Source organism: Mercenaria mercenaria, chromosome 13, assembly GCF_021730395.1.
Source record: "Mercenaria mercenaria strain notata chromosome 13, MADL_Memer_1, whole genome shotgun sequence".
Classification (NCBI taxonomy): domain Eukaryota; kingdom Metazoa; phylum Mollusca; class Bivalvia; order Venerida; family Veneridae; genus Mercenaria; species Mercenaria mercenaria.
The window spans coordinates 8,945,685-8,967,092 of NC_069373.1; the positions used below are offsets into that span (position 1 = coordinate 8,945,685).

Here is a 21,408-nt window from a genome sequence, read left to right on the forward strand (position 1 = left end):
CAGCTTGTTAGTCAATAGTCAGAACCATTGCCTGAGGACCAAGAGCCAATAGTTCTGACTATTGACTGGTCAGTCATTCAATAAGTGTATTGTTACATGACAGCAGAAATTAATTATTTTGACTTATTAGTCCACTAACATATGTTGAATATAGACTAGTCATATAGTAGAAACAATGAAAGAAGTCATGCATCACAATCAGTTTTAGGTCGTCTGATTTTTGAAAAAAAAACAACCTACAAGGTATTGTTGTCACTTGACCGCCAGTGTGGGTGTTGGTTAAAAATTTTGTTTAGGTCCACCTTTCCTTAAAAACTTTAAGAGCTACAGCTTTTAAACATTGCACACTTCTTCATCATCATTAGATGACTGTGTAGGCCAAAAACCATAACTCTGATATGCATTTTGTACTTAAAAACTTAAGTTTCTTGGTTAAATTTTTTGTTTAGGTCCACCTTTTTAAAAAAAAAATCAAATTTCTTGGTTAAAATGTTTGTTTAGGTCCACCTTTTCTCAAAAACTGTAAGAGCTACAGCTTTAGAACTTTATACACTTGTTTATCATCATTAGATGATAATGTAGACCAAGAATCCTAACTGTGATATGCATTTTGCCAAAGTTATGACCCTTTTTGTACCTAAAAAATTTGAGTTCTGGTTAAAAGTTTTGTTTAGGTCACCTTTTCTAAAAAAATATATGAGCTACAGCTTTGAAACTTTTTACACTTGTTTATCATTGTTAAATGACTATGTAAGCCAAGAACCATAACTCTGATATGCATTTTGCCAAAATTATGACCCTTTTTTTACTTAGAAAATTTGAGTTTCAGTTAAAATTTCTGTTTAGGTCCACCTTTTCTCAAAAACTATATGAGCTACAGCTTTGAATCTGTGCATACTTGTTTATCATCATTAGGTGACTGTGTGGGTCAAGAACCACTCTGATATGCATTTTGTCAGAATTATGGCCCTTTTTATACCTAGAAACTCTGAAAGCACCCGTAGGCAGTGCCCTTGTTTTCAGTTCAGGTTTTGTTTCTTTTAATAAGCATCTATGACTTTGAAGAGCTATACTTGTTTCTGCTTTGAATGGTTTCATATACAATCTTGCATGGTTATTTACACATTTTTTCAACAAAGATGAGAATGTTGACAAATGATTTCTGGTAGATCTGCTGACCAGTTGCTCCACCATTTGTTACTCTTTATATTTATATATTTCAGGTTTAGGGCTTGGGATCAAGATATTTATAGTTAACTATATCTACAACAGATATCCGAGGATCAGGAAGAGATATGACTCCAATTATAGACTCTGGCTTACATTGCCTACTGATGCTGAATGTGATAGAAACTTTGTGAAAGCTGAAATGGATAAGGTACTGAATAAGTCCTAAAAGTATTTGCAGTTGAAAATTATATAAAATTTGAACAATTAATAATGAATGATAAAACTGTCCTGAAATTTGATGACTGACTTCTTAGGTATATATGTAAAACTACTGTTATTGTCAAAGCTGATATGCTATTAGCTATTTACTCTTGTGATCACCCTGGGTCTGTTGTCATGCATTGTCTTATGATGTGGATTTCTAGGATCATTGGTTGTCTGTCCATTGTCCATAATTTCATTAAAGAACATTACCTTCTAGACCACTGCAGATTTCAACCAAACTTCACAGGATTACTTCAAACGTAGGTCATTAGTGTAGAATTGTGGTTGCCATGGCAATCAAAAGGAAAAACTTCTCAGAATCCGATGGCCTGGTGTAGAAATGATCGTGGAGAAATGTTGTTTGGATGACCCTCTACTGAAATCCTTCAGATCTTTCTGTTTCTTTAAAAAATATGGCTACCAGGGGGCAGGACTGATTTTCCCTAAATGGCTCTATGGAAAACTTTGAAGGCCTTCTTCTTTGACACCACTAGCCAGATTTCAAAATAAAATTTTTTTTACAGGAGTATACCTTGGGTATACTGCCAAATTCCTTCAATTAAGCCATGTTGATTTTTAAAAAAATGTACCACCAGGAGGTATTGCTAGTTTTCCCGGCTGGTTTATGGAAGGTTGTTGGTTCTACCAAGATGTCAGTCTGTGCCAGATGTCTTGAGGAGTACGTTGGGTCTTATTCAACAATCAAATCTGGAATGTCTCCATATCATCTAAAATTGTGCTCATGTGCAAAAACACAAAAAAAGCAAACTTGTTGGCATATCACTTAGCTTGCTCAGCAAACTGCGATTTCCTAAGGTGTGGATATAATTTCATAATGTTCTTAATAATATATAATTTTTTTATTTGAAATGCAACATGCTTTTCAGTTACAAATACAAAACCCAGTATCAGCTCCCATTTGATACCAAATATGTTCAGTGTTTGGACTTCTTGCTTTAGCTGTGACATCAAATATGATGTTGGAAAGACAGCATCCCAGTGTTCCATGCGACAAAATGTTCACAGATTCAAAGGAGTTTTTAAAGCCGTACTTTGTTCTGCAATTATGCATTCATCTCATTTATTTTGCCAGGTTGAATCACATTTAGCGCAAACACCTTGTGTGATCCAGGCCAGGCAAAATCTACTGGAGCCAAATACAACATTGCAGATCAAGATACTGTTATAATAACCAAATTGTATCTATCTGTTACAGTATATAGTAGTACCGAGAACAGACAGTGAACTGGAAAGAACTTTGCAGGATCAGTCCTCAGATTCCGACTCGAGTGAAGATGAGGACAGTGCTGAGTTCAGGCAGGTGTTTTCCCTACCTGTTACAGAATGTCCACAGAGAGGTATATTGCACTTTGTACACAGGTGTTCTTAGTACCCGGCTGGTGGTTCACCTGAGGGGACTTATGGTTTGCCTCTTGTCTGTCCGTCTGTCTAGCACATAAAGTGGGATCCTGTGATAATGTAAATAGTACAAGATAGCTTTTCTTATGAAACTTGGTACATTGATAAATGGCAATATGAAGAATATGTATATCTTTTTATTTAGTTGCTAAGGCTTAAGTACAGTTGCTATGGCATTAGAAATTGTGATGAAAAAGTAAATTCTTTCATAACTAAAAAAGTGGAAGCCATACTTTCATGAAATTTGGTCAATAGATAGAAGACGATGTGGAGAACATGTACATTATTTTATTATCACTTTTTGTCTCTGACTTGAAGAGTTCTTATCCAATATTCACCAAACCTGGTCAAAATGCTAATTGGTGTAGGGCATAATATCTCTTCTAAGTCTGATGCCCATCTGGATCCTGAAATTACTTAAAACTGTGAAAATGGATTGAGTTCATCACTCTCTTAACTTGAGCAAACATAACCAGAGTTCACCGAACTTGGTCATAATGTTTTTGATCTTAATACATGTATCTGAAACAAGATTGATTGGCAGCTGGATTCTCCAATCTGCCCTTGAGTTATAGCCCTTGAATTACTCTAAATTATGAAAATTGACAGTGTCTTCTTGCTAACTTGATCAGTTCTTATCCATTGTTCACCAAACTTGGACAAGGTATTTATGGGCATAATATGTCAGCCAAGTTGATAATTGTCCAGGTTTTCCCAGTAACTCTGGAGTTATGGCCATTGCATTACTAAAATTATGAAAATTGACAATGTCTGTTCTCTATCTTGAGTAGTACTTACCCTTTGTTCACCAAACATGGTCATAGTGTTTATGGATATGGTATCTGAGACAAACAGCTGGATAATCCCTGTCACTTAAATTATTGCCCTTGAACGACTTGATATTGTGAAGATTTACACCGTCTGCTTAATAACATAAGCAGTTTTTATCCAGTGTTTGTCAAACTTAGCCGGAATGTTTATGGGCATATTATCACGGTTGAGATTGATAACCAGCCAGATAGTCTTTGCTGTTTGAAAGATGTGACCATTGAATTAGTTAAAATTGACATCTAGCTCAATATATAGAGTATTTTAAAAGTCAAGTAGTTTTTCAGTTATGGGCATGTATTGTGATTGTTTGGCACTCTTGTTATCTCACACAGAAGTTTAGTGCAAATGTTACAATTTTCCTAAATGCTAGAGAATGTCCCGAGTGAAGGTACTGTTGAATTTAGTGAGATGTTTTCCATATCGTTAACAGAATATACATTGGGCCAGAGAAAATTAATTTTTTATATTCTCATCCATATTTTGGGAAAACTGGGGTTTATGTGTACATTTTATTTCTGATTCTTTATTTTTGAACTAAGGGAGAGTACTCTCAGGGTACTATCAAATCTATGAAAGAAGAAGTACCTGCTGATGTGCACTTCTTTAAAGTTATACCACTGGAATAAGATAATGGCACAGTCAATCTTGAAAACTTAAACATCGATTGGATCATGTACAGAATGCATAGATTGTTTGACTCATGAAAATATCAAATGTTTCTCAATAACATGCATTTGCAAACAAAACATATTTAATCCTGTCACAGTACATCTGTGAAACAAATAGTACAGCAGAACCGCCTGCTATGCATGTGAAATGTGATGAGAACGGATATGTGCAGGCTGATATTGGTCTACACTTGCCAAGGCAGGCTAAAGGTTAAACAGGCATATCTATACCTGTTACGTGTTAGCACAGCGATATAATGTATGTAGTGTTTAGACCAATTTCCCCTAGCCTTTGAAAGATCTGTATTTCACTTTTCAGGATGGTTAAAAGGAAGGAGGTGTGTTTTGATAGGAAAGGACAAATCAATAATAAACCTGTTGTCAAAGAAAAGAGGAAAACTTTTTATTACAAATAGGTATTGTAAAGTATTATCTGTTTGTAGACATTTATAGAAATGTGATGACTCTCTGCTTTTGAAGAAGACAACATTGAATGATAGGTTGTCTCCCCTAGTATATAAAGTAAATAAAGTATACTACTTTAGTTAATGTTTTACGATACACTGACTTTCTAGTCTCTTTCACTTCATTCTTTTTAGCATGTGTTTTAGAACCTTTATCCAAATACAAATGGTAACTGTTGTTAAATATGGCCTCAAAAATATTTACTAGTTTACAAATGAATGATCTGATTGATTCGTTTGCAGCTTTCTGTGTTTTGAGAGGGAAAAAACACCGTCTCCTAGGAATATTGTGATACCACTGCAAGATATATTGAAAGTGGAGAAGGTGAGATTGAACATACCAGAATATAATAAGACAATATATTTTATTGCATCTTCAAACAAGGATGGTTTTTTTTCTCCTACAGAAACTAAAAAGTGTTTTTTTTTTTTTTTTAGATTTGTTTAAAAGTAAAATATGTAATTGGTACATGTTCAGAAGGTTATGTTTAAGGGGATATGTGACAGTTGTGTGGGTTTTTTATATAGGCAAAGAAGGAAAAAATTTAACTAGCGGAGAGAATTTTCTTAAACTTTGCATGATCATAGAGCATCATATTAGAAACAAATTTATGCAAAACAAATTGGGGGTCCCGGTGCTACTTTTTGTGTTATCTGACCCTGAATGCGAGTTTTTTTGCTCTCTTAGGTCATTTTCAAGGGCAGATAACTCATGGTAATGGTTAGTTACACTTTATTTGATTTCAGATTAGTGTTTGTTACTTTATTTCCTGAAACTGTATAGAATTTGCAGGAATTCTATGAGACGGATTTTATTCTATAGTTGCTTACGCAAACAAATAGAAATTTTTTCAATTATGCCCCTTTTTTCAAGAAAAATGCAGTATGTTTACTCATTGAAACACAGCAAAAATTCTGTTTAATAGAATGGTTTAAAACTTTGCATAATGACTGGAAATGTAATAACAAAAAATAATGTGAAATGAAATAAGGTATCCGTTCGCTAGATTTTGAGTTATCTGCCCTTGAAAATGACCTAAAAGAGCAAAAAACTCACATTCAGGGGCAGATAACTCAAAAAGTAGCACCGTGACCCCCAATTTTTTTTGCATACATTTGTTTCTAATATGATGCTCTATGATCATACAAAGTTTTAAGAAAATTCTCTCCGCTAGTTAAAATTTTTCCTTCTTTGCCTATATAAAAAGCCCACACAGCTGTCCTATTTTCCCTTAAGGCTTGACTTTGCGATGCATGGCTCCATGGCTGTGTTTTGGGTGCTCTGTGCTTCGGGGAAATCTACCCTTACCGTTTATCTTTGATAAAACTTTCATTACAACTTAGTGATATATGGGTGTACTACTTTAATCACAATTTAATGTTTTCTGGGTAAAAGACTGATGGCAGCTTAGTGATGCTTGAGTGTAATTGTTCCAACATGTACTTCAGGTTAAAATATACCAGCGAATGCCAGGTAGAGGAGCGGCAATTCAAATATTGATAAGCAGTGAAGGGAAGGAAAAAGTAAGTTAAATTTTAATGCACATATACATTATTTGTAGTAACTGACATGGCCAGTTCGAGCCACTCTGCTTCACAGAAAATATATTGCTGACATATTGAAAAGTGAAATAAATGTATCTCCATTTGGACAGTGGTGGCATTGGTGCAGGTTGAATGAATCTATTTTGCTGTGCAGATATGTCCGCAAAAATTTCATTCTGCTCTAGTAGTTGTAGTACAATTGATAGGGTACTGAATGGTCTGTCTAAATGTCATTAGGTCTTACCTAGGGCTGGTAGTACAATTGAAAGGGTGCTGAAAGGTCAGTTTGAAGATGTTGGAGGGTTAAATTTATTGAAAGGTCATTAGCTGTAAGCTAGGGGTGGCTGTATAACTGATAAGGTTCTGGATGGTGAAGTAGCTGTATTATTAGTAAGTTTTAGAATGACCAGTTGGAAGATCATTAGTTCTAAGCTAGGAGTGGCTGTATACTGTATAGTGGTTTATATTCACGGTGCCAAATGTTTGCATTTTTGAAGAGCTTTGAATTCACGGTGTCTTAATTTCGCTGAAACTACTTCGACCGCGAATTATAAACCTTGGTTGTAAACAACAGAAAGGGCGGTCTCTCATCCCAGACATGAAAATAACAATAAATACGCAAATTTTGAGGTAGATTGAAAACGAAAGTAGGATTTACATCGACACCTCTTTTACAGAGAGTGGAATCGGTCTCACTGACCTATCAGTTTTTGTTTTCTTGACAATAAAACCCATAAAATATTGTTTTATTTGATGTTTCCTTTTCAAAATATAGACATTTTTATGAACGAATAGAAAGCAATTTTCAATATCTCGGAATTGCATTTTTCAAAATGACGTCAACTTCTCAATTCAAACCGATAACAAATGGTGTGATGGTCCTTTGCTAAACTTTATAGATGAAAGGGCCAGTAACTATCAGCAATTATTGTGACACCTCGTGTCAGTTTGTTGTTCACAGTTTTATGTCGATTAAATATTATAGTTGATCTTTTATTAGTTTCATAAAATTTATGATTTTTCTTAATACTATTAAATTTATATAAAACTAGAGCTATTATTGAAGGTGGTGAATGTACCCCAAGCACACACTGACACAGTACATTGCAATTTGACGCACACAATGTAAATTAACAAAAAAAAAACAAACAACGAAATCAATAATGCTGATGAGTAACGTTTGTCGTTGAGTGGTCAGCTTGGTGAAATGTATATTCGCGGTAACAAAAAATCGCGGTGTTTAGATTTCGCGCTGTCAGTGTTGACAGCAAATATAGCTAAAATTAAACCTCAGCGAATATAACCCAATATACAGTAATTGATAAGGTTCTGGATGTCTCTTCTAAAGGTAATTAGTTGTAAGCTAAGAGTGAAAGTAAAATTGATGTTTCTGGATGACTAGTCTGAAGGTAACTAGTTCTAAGCTAGGTGTGGGCATACAAATGTAGTACCTGTGTAAGGGTGGTTATGTAATCTTTGAGGTACTAGAGTTAGTCTGAAGGAAGTAAGTTCTAGTCTTGTGGTAGTCATGCTTTGATAAAATGCTGAAGGGTTAGTCTGACGGTGATTGGTTCTAGCCTCATGGTAATCATGCTGTAGGTAAAATGTTGAAGTGTTAGTCTGAAGTTGATTAGTTCTAGCCTTGTGGTAGTCATACTATATATAAAATGTTGAAATGTTAGTCTAAAGGGGATTAGTCCTTGCCTTGTAGTAGTCATACTATAGATAAAATGTTGAAATGTTAGTCTTGCCTTGTAGTAGTCATGCTTTGATTAAATATCGAAGGGTTAGTCTGAAGGTGATTAGTTCTAGCCTTGTGGTAGTCATGCTTTGATAAAATATCGAAGGGTTAGTCTGAAGGTGATTAGTTCTAGCCTTGTGGTAGTCATGCTTTGATAAAATATCGAAGGGTTAGTCTGAAGGTGATTAGTTCTAGCCTCATGGTAGTCATGCTTTGATAAAATATCGAAGGGTTAGTCTGAAGGTGATTAGTTCTAGCCTCATGGTAGTCATGCTTTGATAAAATATGGAAGGGTTAGTCTGAAGGTGATTAGTTCTAGCCTCATGGTAGTCATGCTTTGATAAAATATGGAAGGGTTAGTCTGAAGGTGATTAGTTCTAGCCTCATGGTAGTCATGCTTTGATAAAATATGGAAGGGTTAGTCTGAAGGTGATTAGTTCTAGCCTCATGGTAGTCATGCTTTGATAAAATATGGAAGGGTTAGTCTGAAGGTGATTAGTTCTAGCCTCATGGTAGTCATGCTTTGATAAAATATGGAAGGGTTAGTCTGAAGGTGATTAGTTCTAGCCTCATGGTAGTCATGCTTTGATAAAATATCGAAGGGTTAGTCTGAAGGTGATTAGTTCTAGCCTCATGGTAGTCATGCTTTGATAAAATGTTGAAGGGTTTGGCTGATCTTGGTCTGCACTGGTGGCAAAGACAGAATCACTTGCTGCCAGCAGGCTAAAGGTTAAAGTAGTTCTGCACCTTTGATTAACCTGAAATCATGGATTAAGGTTACTAGAATAAGGCCTGGGCTCAGACTATGGAAACGAAAAATTATGCTAAGTAAAAATATCATTCCATGTATAAATTTACAAAAAACACAGTGTTACTCTCTTTCTTATTAGCCCACCATCATCAGATGGTGGGCTATTCAAATCACTCTGCATCCGTGGTCTGTCGTCCTTCTGTCCTTCTGTTAACAGTTTCTCGTTATCACATCTCCTCAGAAACTACTGGGGCAGATTTTGACCAAACCTTGTGAGAATATTGTATTGGTACCCTAGTTGTGTCCCCTTCAAAATCAGACTGGTTCAACAATTTTTGAATGAGTTATGGCTCTTTGTTTATTTTTATAATTTACATAGATTTATATAGGGAAAAACTTTGAAAATCTTCTTGTCCAAAACCACAGGGCCTATGGCTTTGATATTTGGTTTGTAGCATCATCTAGTAGTCCTCTACCAAGATTGTTCAAATTATTACCATGGGGTCAAATACGGCCCCACCCCGGGGGTCACATGGTTTATATGGACTTATATAGGGAAAAACTTCGAAAAACCTTTTGTCCAAAACCACAGGGCCTAGGGCTTTGATATTTTGTATGTGACATCATCTAGAGGTCCTCTACTAAGATTGTTCAAATTATTCCCCTAGGGTCAAATATAGCCCTGCCCTGGGGTCACATGGTTTACAAAGACTTATATAAGGAAAAACTTTGAAAAACCTTCTTGTCCAAACCACAAAGCCTAGGGCTTTGATATTTATAATGTAGCATCATCTAGTGGTTCTCTACCAAGTTTGTTCAAATTATCCCCCTAGGGTCAAATATGGCCCCGCAGCAGGGGTCACATGGTTCATATAGACTAATATAGTGAAAAACTTTAAATTTTCTTGTCCATAACCTACAACATTCAAATTTGGACCACATGTATAATTTTGAGTGGCAAGGTGAACCTTGATATGAGTTGACCATGATCTTGACCTAGTGACCTACTTTCACATTTCTGTAGCTTCAGCCTTCAAATTTGGACCACATGCATAGGTTTGTGTACCGAAACAAACTTTGACCTTGACATTGACCTAGTGACCTACTTTCACATTTTTGAAGGTACAGGCTTCAAATTTGGACCACATGCATAGTTTTGTGTTCCGAAATGAAATTATGTCTCCCCCCCTCTGGGGGAGACATATTGTTTTTGCCCTGTCCGTCTGTCCGCCCGTCCGTCACACTTCATTTCCGAGCAATAACTGGAGAACCATTTGACCTAGAACCTTCAAACTTCGTAGAGTTGTAGGGCTGCTGGAGTAGACGACCCCTATCGTTTTTGAGGTCACTCCGTCAAAGGTCAAGGTCACAGGGGCCTGAACATTGAAACCATTTTCGATCAATAACTAGACAACCACTTGACCCAGAATGTTGAAACTTCATAGGATGATTGGTCATGAAGAGTAGATGACCCCTATTGATTTTGGGGTCACTCCATCAAAGGTCAAGGTCACAGGGGCCTGAACATTGAGAACCATTTCCGATCAATAACTAGAGAACCACTTGACCAAGAATGTTGAAACTTCATAGGATGATTGGTCATGAAGAGTAGATGACCCCTATTGATTTTTGGGTCACTCCGTAAAGGTCAAGGTCACAGGGGCCTGAACATTGAAAACTATTTCCGGTCAGTAATTTGAGAACCACTTGACTCAGAATGTTGAAACTTAATAGGATGATTGGTCATGCAGAGTAGATGACCCCTATTGATTTTGGGGTCACTCTGTTAAAGGTCAAGGTCACAGGGGCTTGAACATGGAAAACTATTTCCAATCAATAACTTGAGAACCTCTCGACCCAGAATGTTGAAACTTCATAGGATGATTGTTCATGACCCCTATTGTTTTTGGGGTCACTCCATTAAAGGTCAAGGTCATAGGGGTCTGAACATTGATAACCAGTTCCGATCAATAACTTGAGAACCACTTGACCCAGAATGTTGAAACTTCATAGGATGATTGAACATGCAGAGTAGATGACCCCTATTGATTTAGGGGTCAGTCTATTAAAGGGCAAGGTCACAGTGGCCTGTTCATGTAAAATCATTTTTTGGAAATAACTTGAGAACCACTTGACCTAGAATGTTGAAACTTAATAGGATGATTGGACATGCAGAGTAGATGACCCCTATTTATTTTGAGGTCACTTGATCAAAGGTCAAGGTCACAGGAGCCTGAACAGTGACGTGAGAACCACTAGGCCAAGAGTGTTGAAATTTAGCGGGATGACTGGACATGCCAAGTAGATGGTCCCTATTGCAGCAAACCATCAGTGTCTCTTTGACTTTCGCTCCTGACCCCTATTGACTTCTTGCCTATAGGACTTTGCATTGGGGGAGACATGCGCTTTTTTACAAAAGCATTTTCTAGTTTGACCTTGATTTTGACCTAGTGACCTACTTTCACATTTCTCAAGCTACAGCCTTCAAATTTGGACCACATGCATAGTTTTGTGTACCGAAATGAATTTTGACCTTGAGATTGACCTAGTGACCTACTTTCACATTTCTCAAGCCACAGGTTTCAAATTTTGACCCCATGCTTAGTTTTGTGTTCTGAATTGAAATTTGACATCAATTTTTACCTAGTACCTACTTTCACATTTCTCAAGCTACAGCCTTCAAATTTGAAGCACATGCATAGTTTTGTGTACCGAAATGAACTTTGACCTTGAAATTGATCTAGTGACCTACTTTCACATTTCTCAAGCTACAGCTTTCAAATTTGGACCACATGCATGGACAACATGCACAGTTTTGTGTACCGAAATGAAATTTGACCTTGATTTTGACCTTGAGCTAGTCTTGAAATTTTGAACATTCAAAAATGGCTCATTGGTGTGCGCCAAGATCACTCTGTGATCTCTTGTTATAATATATAACCACAGAAATGCTGACGAGCTAAATGACTCCAAATGATGTCTTCAGATGCAGTTATAATTATGATAATGTGGGTCACTTAAAGACCCACCACAACCTAGTGACATACTTTTCCCTCTCACATGAACTTCGTGCAGCTCATTCTGATAATACTGGTATGATACAGCTATTCTATGACAGGTTGACAATTTTGGCCCTCCCGGAATTAATGTGTTTTCACAACTTAATCTGCAAAGTTATTCAGTCAGTCTCTTTTCAGTATAGTTTGAAAAAAAATAAAATAATAATTATCTTACACTGTAGAAACAAAGTGTGGTTAAAACTCACTTTAATATATCAAGTACTATGCATACTACTGAATTAATTGAATAATATATTTAGACATTAAACACATTGCCTTGGCCTTATATTTGTCACTGTCAGTTTTGTTATTTCTCAACTTTTTCATGCAAAATGTGTATAATTACCATCATGGAAATACAAAAGAATACAGATATTTTGTGGCGCGTCTTTAAGTCATTGGCAACTATCTCAAAAATAAAAATATATACATTTTATTTGACCTTAGACACTTCATTAAAATCTATATTGTAGAAAAATTTCTCTTTGCAAATATTTCATCGACATTGTCATTTACCTGTAGACTCTTATTGTGAAAACTTGAGGCTAGGGTCTACCTCCATGATCAAATAACTGGAAAAGCTGCTATAGGACCTACATTGTGTTGGTGTGGCTCTAAAACCAACAAAACATCCACCCAAAAAACTGACATACTGTTGTGGGTAGCAGGTGTGACCTTTAATAGGAACAAGTCACAAACCATTGTTAAATTGTTAAACATTTTAGCCGTGCCATGAGAAAACCAACATAGTGGGTTTGCGATGAGCATGGATCCAGACCAGCCTGCGCATCCATGCAGTCTGGTCAGGCTCCATGCTGTTCGCTTTTAAAGCCTATTGGAATTGGTGAAACTGTTAGCGACCAGCATGGATCCTGACCAGACTGCGCGGATGCGCAGGCTGGTCTGGATCCATGCTGGTCGCAAACCCACTATGTTGGTTTTCTCATGGCACGGCTCATTTTAATGTATGGGTAATTTTACAGTAGTTCAAACTTCTATAGTAGATTTTTAATGTCAAAACTTATATGCAACATCAAATAAAAAGATAAATCTAAAACCAATTCGTTAGTGTACTAATTTAGTTTTTTTGGTATTTTTTGTTAATATAGGAGATGAAAACACTCTGTAATGGAGAGGTTATGGAATATAAAATAAAGATATCATTTGCCAGAGATAATTATATGTCTTAAAATGTGACTGCATTAAAAGATTTTTTATATACTTTATGGCCTAATGTGAGAAAATTTAATTTGATGATCATCTTTCATAATTTTAGGCTTGGTTTACTTTAAACTTTGCCAAATTGATTTTTGCTGGAGCAATGGATGTCTGGTTATTACAGGGATAAATGTATATAAAATTGCTCATGCACAAATATAAAGTAGTTGTTAGATGATCCGATAACTTGATTTATTTGGTAATGAAATTTAAGCCACGCGTGAACAAGTTTTATGTTTAAAATGGCAAAATGTCTTCAGTACTCCTTTTTTGTGTGTGCAGAAATCTATCTCATACATTTTTGTGTAGGCTGTAAAAATTCAAAATAATTTCTTACACTTTGCAGGTACATGTTACCTTGATATACTGTGGGGAGGGGTGTGGGGGGCAGCAGTTGCTTTTAAAACCAGACTTGGTACAAAGAATTTTGTATATTTTTAGTGTTTTCATTTTGTATTAAAGTTTGCAGCAAGTTTATTTTTTTCGTTTAATTATGTATATAGAGGAAACTTTAGAAAATTTTCTTGTATGAAACAGCTAGCCTGATTTTAAAGTAATTTCACACTAATGGTCCTTGTGTAACTGTCTACCAATATTGTTTAGATTATTTGATTTGACAAAAAATGTGGCAGCCAGGAGGTGGGTCACTTTTCCATAATATGATAATTATGTACTGTGGTATATAATGGAAAAAAATTCTTCTATATATGCTGGCAATATTTTAAAATGATTTCACACAAGTGGTCCTTGTGTAACTCTCTATTAAGATTGTTCAAATTATTATGTCTCCCCCAGGAGACATATTGTTTTTGCCCTGTCCGTCCGTCCATCCGTCCGTCCTTCCGTCCGTCCATCCGTACGTCACACTTCATTTCCGAGCAATAACTGGAGAACCATTTGACCTAGAACCTTCAAACTTCATAGGGTTGTAGCGCTGCTGGAGTAGACGACCCCTATTGTTTTTGGGGTCACTCTGTCAAAGGTCAAGGTCAGAGGGGCCTGAACATTGAAAACCATTTCCGATCAGTAACTAGAGAACCACTTGACCCAGAATGTTGAAACTTCTTACGATGATTGGTCATGAAGAGTAGATGACCCCTATTGATTTTGGGGTTGCTCCGTCAAAGGTCAAGGTCACAGGGGCCTAAACATTGAAAACCATTTCCGATCAATAACTAGAGAACCACTTGACCCAGAATGTTGAAACTTCATAGGATGATTGGTCATGAAGAGTAGATGACCCATATTGATTTTGGGGTCACTCCGTCAAAGGTCAAGGTCACAGGGGCCTGAACATTGAAAACCATTTCCGATCAATAACTAGAGAACCACTTGACCCAGAATTTTGAAACTTCATAGGATGATTGGTCATAAAGAGTAGATGACCCCTATTGATTTTGGGGTCACTCCATCAAAGGTCAAGGTCACAGGGGCCTGAACATGGAAAACCATTTCCGATCAATAACTAGAGAACCACTTGACCCAGAATATTGAAACTTCATAGGATGATTGTACATGCAAAGTAGATGACCCCTATCGATTTTTCGGGTCACTCCATTAAAGGTCAAGGTCACAGGGGCCTGAACATTGAAAACCATTTACGGTCAGTAACTTGAGAACCACTTGACCCAGAATGTTGAAACTTAATAGGATGATTGATCATGCAGAGTAGATGACCCCAAACGATTTTGGGGTCACTCTGTGAAAGGTCAAGGTCACAGGGGCCTGAACAGTGAAAACCATTTCCGGTCAGTAACTTGAGAAGCACTTGACCCAGAATGATGAAACTTCATAGGATGATTGGTCATGCAGGGTAGATGACACCTAACGATTTTAGGGTCACTCTGTTAAAGGTCAAGGCCACAGGGGCCTGAACATGGAAAACCATTTCCAATCAATAACTTGAGAACCTCTCGACCCAGAATGTTGAAACTTCATAGGATGATTGTTCATACAGAGTAAATGACCCCTATTGTTCTTGGGGTCACTCCGTTTAAGGTCAAGGTCACAGGGGCCTGAACATTGATACCAGTTCGGATCAATAACTTGAGAACCACTTGACCCAGAATGTTGAAACTTCATAGGATGATTGAACATGCAGAGTAGATGACCCCTGTTGATTTTGGGGTCATTCTATTAAAAGTCAAGGTCACAGTGGCCTGTTCATGTAAAATCATTTTTTGGAAATAACTTGAGAACCACTTGACCTACAATGTTGAAACTTAATAGGATGATTGGACATGCAGAGTAGATGACCCCTATTTATTTTGAGGTCACTTGATCAAAGGTCAAGGTCACAGGAGCCTGAACAGTGACTTGAGAACCACTAGGCCAAGAGTGTCGAAATTTAGCGGGATGACTGGACATGCCAAGTAGATGATCCCTATTGCAGCCAACCATCAGTGTCTCTTTGACTTTCGCTCCTGACCCTATTGACTTCTTGCCTATAGGACTTTGCATTGGGGGAGACATGCGCTTTTTTACAAAAGCATTTTCTAGTTTCAATTCATCTAAAAACATGGCTGCTAGAGGGGCATGGTCACTTTAACCTATATGTTTATTGTGGAACTTTTAAAAACCTTCTTGGGAAAAACAGAAGGCCCAATTTTAAAATAATCTTATGCCAATGTTTCTTTGGTGACTCTTCATGAAGAGAGGGGCTGTGGTCACCTTTCCCTATATGTACATTGAGAAAACTTTAAAAATCTTTTTGTTTGATAAATTATGAAAACACGTGCACTACTTCAGAATAATTCCACCAACATTTTTCCTTGCATAAATGCCTTCCAAAACTGTTCAGGCAAGCAGAGTAACACAGATGAGCCATCTAGGGCCATCATAGCCCTCTTGTTTGGAATCTCTTCTCATCCACTTTCAGAAAGAAAAGGAAAGGTTGGTTTTTGTTTTGTATTAGCGCTCTTTCAGTTTCTTATCTTTGGTTTCTTGATGCTGTTTTGTAGTATCCAAACCCTCCCCTCAGCTCCCTTTCCCAAACAGTTTACTTAGTCTTGCATATTAGCAAGCAACATATGAACATACTGTGATAGGAACTGGGGGCACCAGTTTCTTATGGACATACATTTATTGCATTTTTGTTCCTGCCCCCCAAAATTTTTTTGTGGGGTGTGGGGAGCACTTAAGAGTTGCCCTTGTCCGTCTGCCCTAATTTGTGTTGTTCATTTTTCAAAAAGTATTTGACAGTATCATCAAACCTCACAGGATTGTTAATCAGCATGGGATGTTGTGCACCAGGTGTTTTAATTTGGATCTCACACAGACCAGAGTTATGGCCCTTGACTTAGTAGAAAATAGTAGAAAATATGCATAGAAAGTGCCTAAGCTTGTGTTGCATGTATCTCAAAAGTATTTAACCCAGTATGGAACATTACAGGAATATTATTCAGCATATGTAGTTGTGCACCTGGGTTTTTGTTAGACTAGAAACACGTCAATTTTAACACAGCCGTTTAAACAATACCAACGTGTCTACCTGTCATCTTTTCTATCAGTTTACCCAGATTATACAAACCCGAAGGTGAGAATTGATGCACAGTGGTCAGTAACATTATATGTAAGTAAACCATTGAAAATCATGAAATTGATTACATAACACCATGTTTATTTGGGCTGCTTCTTATAACATATATTGTGTCCAGCATCCAGTCAGTGTCATAGAAATGTTCAAAGTTTTTCAGGCAGTATTTTAATTTCAGGTCCTTGTATTTGGTGGAATCATTGGTCGTGAAGATGTTGTCAAGACTATAAAGCAGTCTATTGAAAAGGTGAAACAAGAGAGACAGTCAGGTCGAAAGTCATGTGACAGCATCAGCAGACGGTCAACATCCTCTTTAGAAAGTTCATCTTCAAAAATACAGAACTTCACATTCGGTGCTTATTACGAGGACTCTGATTCTAATTGATGTGTTATTTTATTTCACGTTTTTGAAAGTCAGACGTGATATCAAGGGAGGGAAGGTTAAACCGGTGATAGAAGGGATGGAAGGTCTGGCACAGTGATATTTTGTACTTGTATTTTGTCAGATTTCATGAAGTTAATATAAATGTGAATGTGATGATATATGCAAAATTATTATTCCTCTTGGGTACATTGGTCAGTATTATTGTACAATAGTGAAATCAGATTTTGAACTGCCCTTTGGCAACACTCATCCAAAAGATATAAGTTTGTAAATTGATTCTTGGTGTGTTGAAGGGCTTAGAAATGTATTTTTATCGTATTGTGATGTTTTCTAACTTCGAAAAAAATTTGGTACTATATCTTGACCATACATTGCCCTTGTTCTTCAGAAAAATTGTATATTTACTTTTGATGCTAAAACTTCAATTTGTGCATTTTAAGGTGGTACTTCCTTCCATCATCTGCAGAAATACTGAATAAGATAGCTATTTAGAAAGGTGCTAAAAATCATGAGAAAATCCAGAACTTGGATTGATTGGAATGGCTTTAATAAAAAAAAAAAACAGTAGGTATTGAAGTAGTTATATCAGTGACCTTTTTCCTGTTTCAAATGGATTAGGGATGTACACAATCTAGTTGAAATAAATGATGATCACTGCCTTGATAAAATTGCTTCTAATGATGGAGTATTTATACGCCGGAAAGGACGTATTATGTTATGACGCTGGTGTCTGTCTGTCCGTCCGTACGTTAGCATTTTAGTGTCTGCTTTGTTAACTCTTGAACCCCTTGAAGGATTTTGAAGAAACTTGACACAAATGGTCACCACATCGAGACGACATGCAGAGCGCATGTTCTGGATGACTCGCTTCAAGGTCACACATAAGGGTCAAGGTCGAATGACTTTTGTTTCATGTCTGCTTTTAACTCTTGAACTGCTTGAAGGATTTTAAAGAAACTTGGCACAAATGTTCACCACATCGAGACGACATGCAGAGCGCATGTTTGGGATTGCTCGATTCAGGGTCAAGGACACACTTAAGGGTCAAAGATCATACCTTTGGGCGTAGATTGCTCTGCATTGTGGTGATCTTGTTGTTTTATGTGTGAAACATATTTCATTCTTAATCATATAATTTCTATAGGCTTACTAAGAAATTTTAATAGTTAATTCTTGATATATTTCACCAGTTACATTCCTGTATAAGTGCTTTATTCATATAATACTTACTTTGATTATTGTAGCCCTTTGTAAAAATACAGAAAATTTTGAAAATGTACACTATTCTTATGGTATGTAAAATTCTTAAGGGATTTGTCTCTTGTATAATTTTTTCCAAAGCTTATTTTTTCAGGGGTGTCATTTTTTGTAAGTTGATTAAGGAAATGAAAGTGTAATTGTAGATTTATGAATTGGAAATAGAATCAGTAAGGTTGAACAGTCTTTGAATTTATTCCTTTTTGTTGTGAATAAGTAAATGCCTGTTTTCTTAGGTTGTATCTTGTTTTTTATTTTGATCAAAATTTGTAAGATTTTGTGTATACAAAATGTATGTTCTTCCATTTTATAAATATTCTTAACATGAGGAATGTTTGTGCCTACATCATGTTGAAACATTATAATGAAAATTATTTGAAATAATCTGCCATAGTTTGAAAGGGTGTGTGTGTTTCTTGTGTAACTATGGATGTTACATGTAAATTTACTGCTGAGAGGGTAAGTGTTTATATGGGCAAGCTCATAGAATTCCAGGGAAGATTTCGTCTGTGATACTTTCTTTCATGATGATAAATTATGTGTTGTTTTATAATTGTGCAAGTAGACAAACAAATCACAAATGAGCCATGCCAGGAGAAAACCAACATAGTGGGTTTGCGACCAGCATGGATCCAGACTAGCCTGCACATCCGTGCAGGTGGTCAGTATCCATGCTGTTCGCTTTCAAAGCCTATTGCAATTAGAGAAACTGTTAGCGAACAGCATGGATCCTGACCAGACTGCGCGGATACTGGTGGCATACCCACTATGTTGATTTTCTCATGGCATGGCTCAAATATTAAACTGTTAAATATAACTGTTTTAGATTTATTTTACTAGTTTTACTGTTGTTAAGATATGTATTTTTATGAGATTGTATTAATGATTTTGTAGAAAAATGTATACATGGTATACTCATGTTAATAGATATTTGTTACTTTGCTTTACTTTGTTGTAGCATGATTATCATAAGGTGGTTTATCATATCTAATGGAAGTTTTCTTAAAAGTAATATATAGGTAATATATATATACATGTATAAACCAGATGTTGACTGACTTATTACTAAAATGAGTCTACATGACTTAGGGACTTGAGCAGGGCTGTTGATTGAAAATACATATTTATGTTTATTCCATCATGAGGCCTACTGTACACACTAAACATCAGCTGTTTACTTTTTGAAAAACTCCGCTGGAGAAATATTAACCAGGTTTTCAAAGAAAATTGGTTATTAGAATGGGATACATCATTGTTCTTGTGGGCTTGCAGTATGAAACTGATCGTTTCTACTTTGGGTTGAGATATTGAAATGAAACTTGGCCTATAGGTAGCTTATAGTCAGATCAATGTTGGGATTGTATTTATGTTAGTGGATTCAAGGTCAATGTTACTAAAGATGAAAAAGCCTCTCAAGCTTATAGAAAAGAAACAAGGTTTGGATTATATAAGTGAGGTCAAATGCAAGGGGAGCATAACTTAATTAATTTCTATACTTAGAAAATTCCACCATGATGTGGTCAGCTAAAGAATTGGTCTATTGTACCTTTTGTGGTGTTGAATAGATCGATAGTGACTCATCTCAGTCAGGGCCTTACCCTTTTTAGATCGACTATTTGAAATTCAAAGAATATGGAAAGCTATACTACTCACTCCGGTGTCGGCATCAGCGTTGGTTAAAGTTTTTTATAAAGTCAGATATCTTGAACACTATTAAAGATATTCAACTGAGACTTGGAATACTTGCATATAGTGACAGTGTGCACATGTATGACAAGGGACATTACTCTATCGGTAATATTTTCAGAGTTGTGCCTCTTTTTAACTTAGAAATTGGATTAAAATTATTCAAAATGATAACTATCTCTGCAACGCATTGATACATTGGATTCAAACTTCACACATGTCTTTAAGGTCAGTAAATATAGTCACAGGTCCAGGTCCTAGAAGTCTAACTTGTATTTTAACAAAATTATGTGCCTTTTTTTACTCAGAAAATTCATGTGTTAATACAGAGTACAATTTTCTGCCTTTGCCGGTACTTGGGGGCTGTTGTATTGAAACTTCACACATGTCTTGGGGTCATTGCATATGGTCACTGGGCCAAGGCCAATAACTCTGAATTATAGCCCTTTGTCTACTTAGTTCATATTGAGGTTTTGCCTGCAACTTAAAATTTTTCTAAGTATTAGGACTATTGGATTGAGACTACAAAGCTATGTTAAGGGTCAGTGTATAAGGTCGCATATCTTGGACTTATATTTTAACAGAACTATGCCCCTTTTGTACCCTTAATGTGATACAGTTGTAACAGTATACCGTCCATCTGAGTGTATTGTCAAGGCACTTGCCATTCAGCTTAAACAAGAAACAACACAAAAAGAGTATTTCTTGTCTTTACCACAATATTTCATGTCATATGCATCAATAGCTGTGTGAAAATGAATCAGATATCAGTCAAGAAACATCCATGTGTACTTCTAACAACAGTAGTCAGCCATTGTCATCAAGTGACGTTTCATCACTAATTTCGCGGTATAGGTCAACAATTGTGGCAATGAAACTGTCATAGGTTAAAGAACACTAAATATTATTCAAACATTGAAAAGCTATCGAAGTCAAACTAACAGGAACACTCAAAATTCATTAAACGCCAATTTAAACGTTTTATATAACTGTTTACATTGGCACTGTTGAAAATATACTCCTCTGGGCAGTGGACACACCAGATATTTTGCAAGTAAACAACAAGGTCGCGGGCATGGTCATAATGTATCGGAGCCTAAGTATTGTACTATTACTGAATATTTTCTACCTGATACTTATTTAACATGTTCCAATTCACTGTTAAGTATCATGGGTGTATTTTGAGGAGATGGTCAGGGGCACCCATCCCCTCCTCCCCTTTAAATACATCGAGTTTAGTTGTTTTGATATTTCGCCTAATACTGATATTTCATTCATTTTTGTCTAGCTGGGGATGTTACTAAAATTTTGTGTTCTCTGACCTATGGACGGGACTTAATTTGCATAATTAATGAGGACAAATGCCAAACTGCTAGTAGTTGAACTTGTAAATATTGCAAATATTTGCTTAATTA

The 21,408-nt window shown here is 36.3% G+C and overlaps 1 protein-coding gene across 2 annotated transcripts in view; it reads left to right on the forward strand.

Annotated features, from left to right (window-relative positions):
* LOC123529933 (GRAM domain-containing protein 4-like) overlaps window positions 1-17,661 on the forward strand; it is a 44,101-nt gene extending 26,440 nt beyond the window's left edge. For both annotated transcript variants that reach the window (XM_045310535.2, XM_045310536.2), the window contains exons 14-19: window positions 1,224-1,378; window positions 2,651-2,792; window positions 4,672-4,768; window positions 5,060-5,141; window positions 6,266-6,340; window positions 16,844-17,661. In XM_045310535.2, the coding sequence (XP_045166470.2) occupies window positions 1,224-1,378; window positions 2,651-2,792; window positions 4,672-4,768; window positions 5,060-5,141; window positions 6,266-6,340; window positions 16,844-17,050 (758 nt within the window). In that variant the 3' untranslated portion in view covers window positions 17,051-17,661. The remainder of the gene's footprint in view (window positions 1-1,223; window positions 1,379-2,650; window positions 2,793-4,671; window positions 4,769-5,059; window positions 5,142-6,265; window positions 6,341-16,843) is intronic.
* Window positions 17,662-21,408: the final 3,747 nt, after the last annotated feature.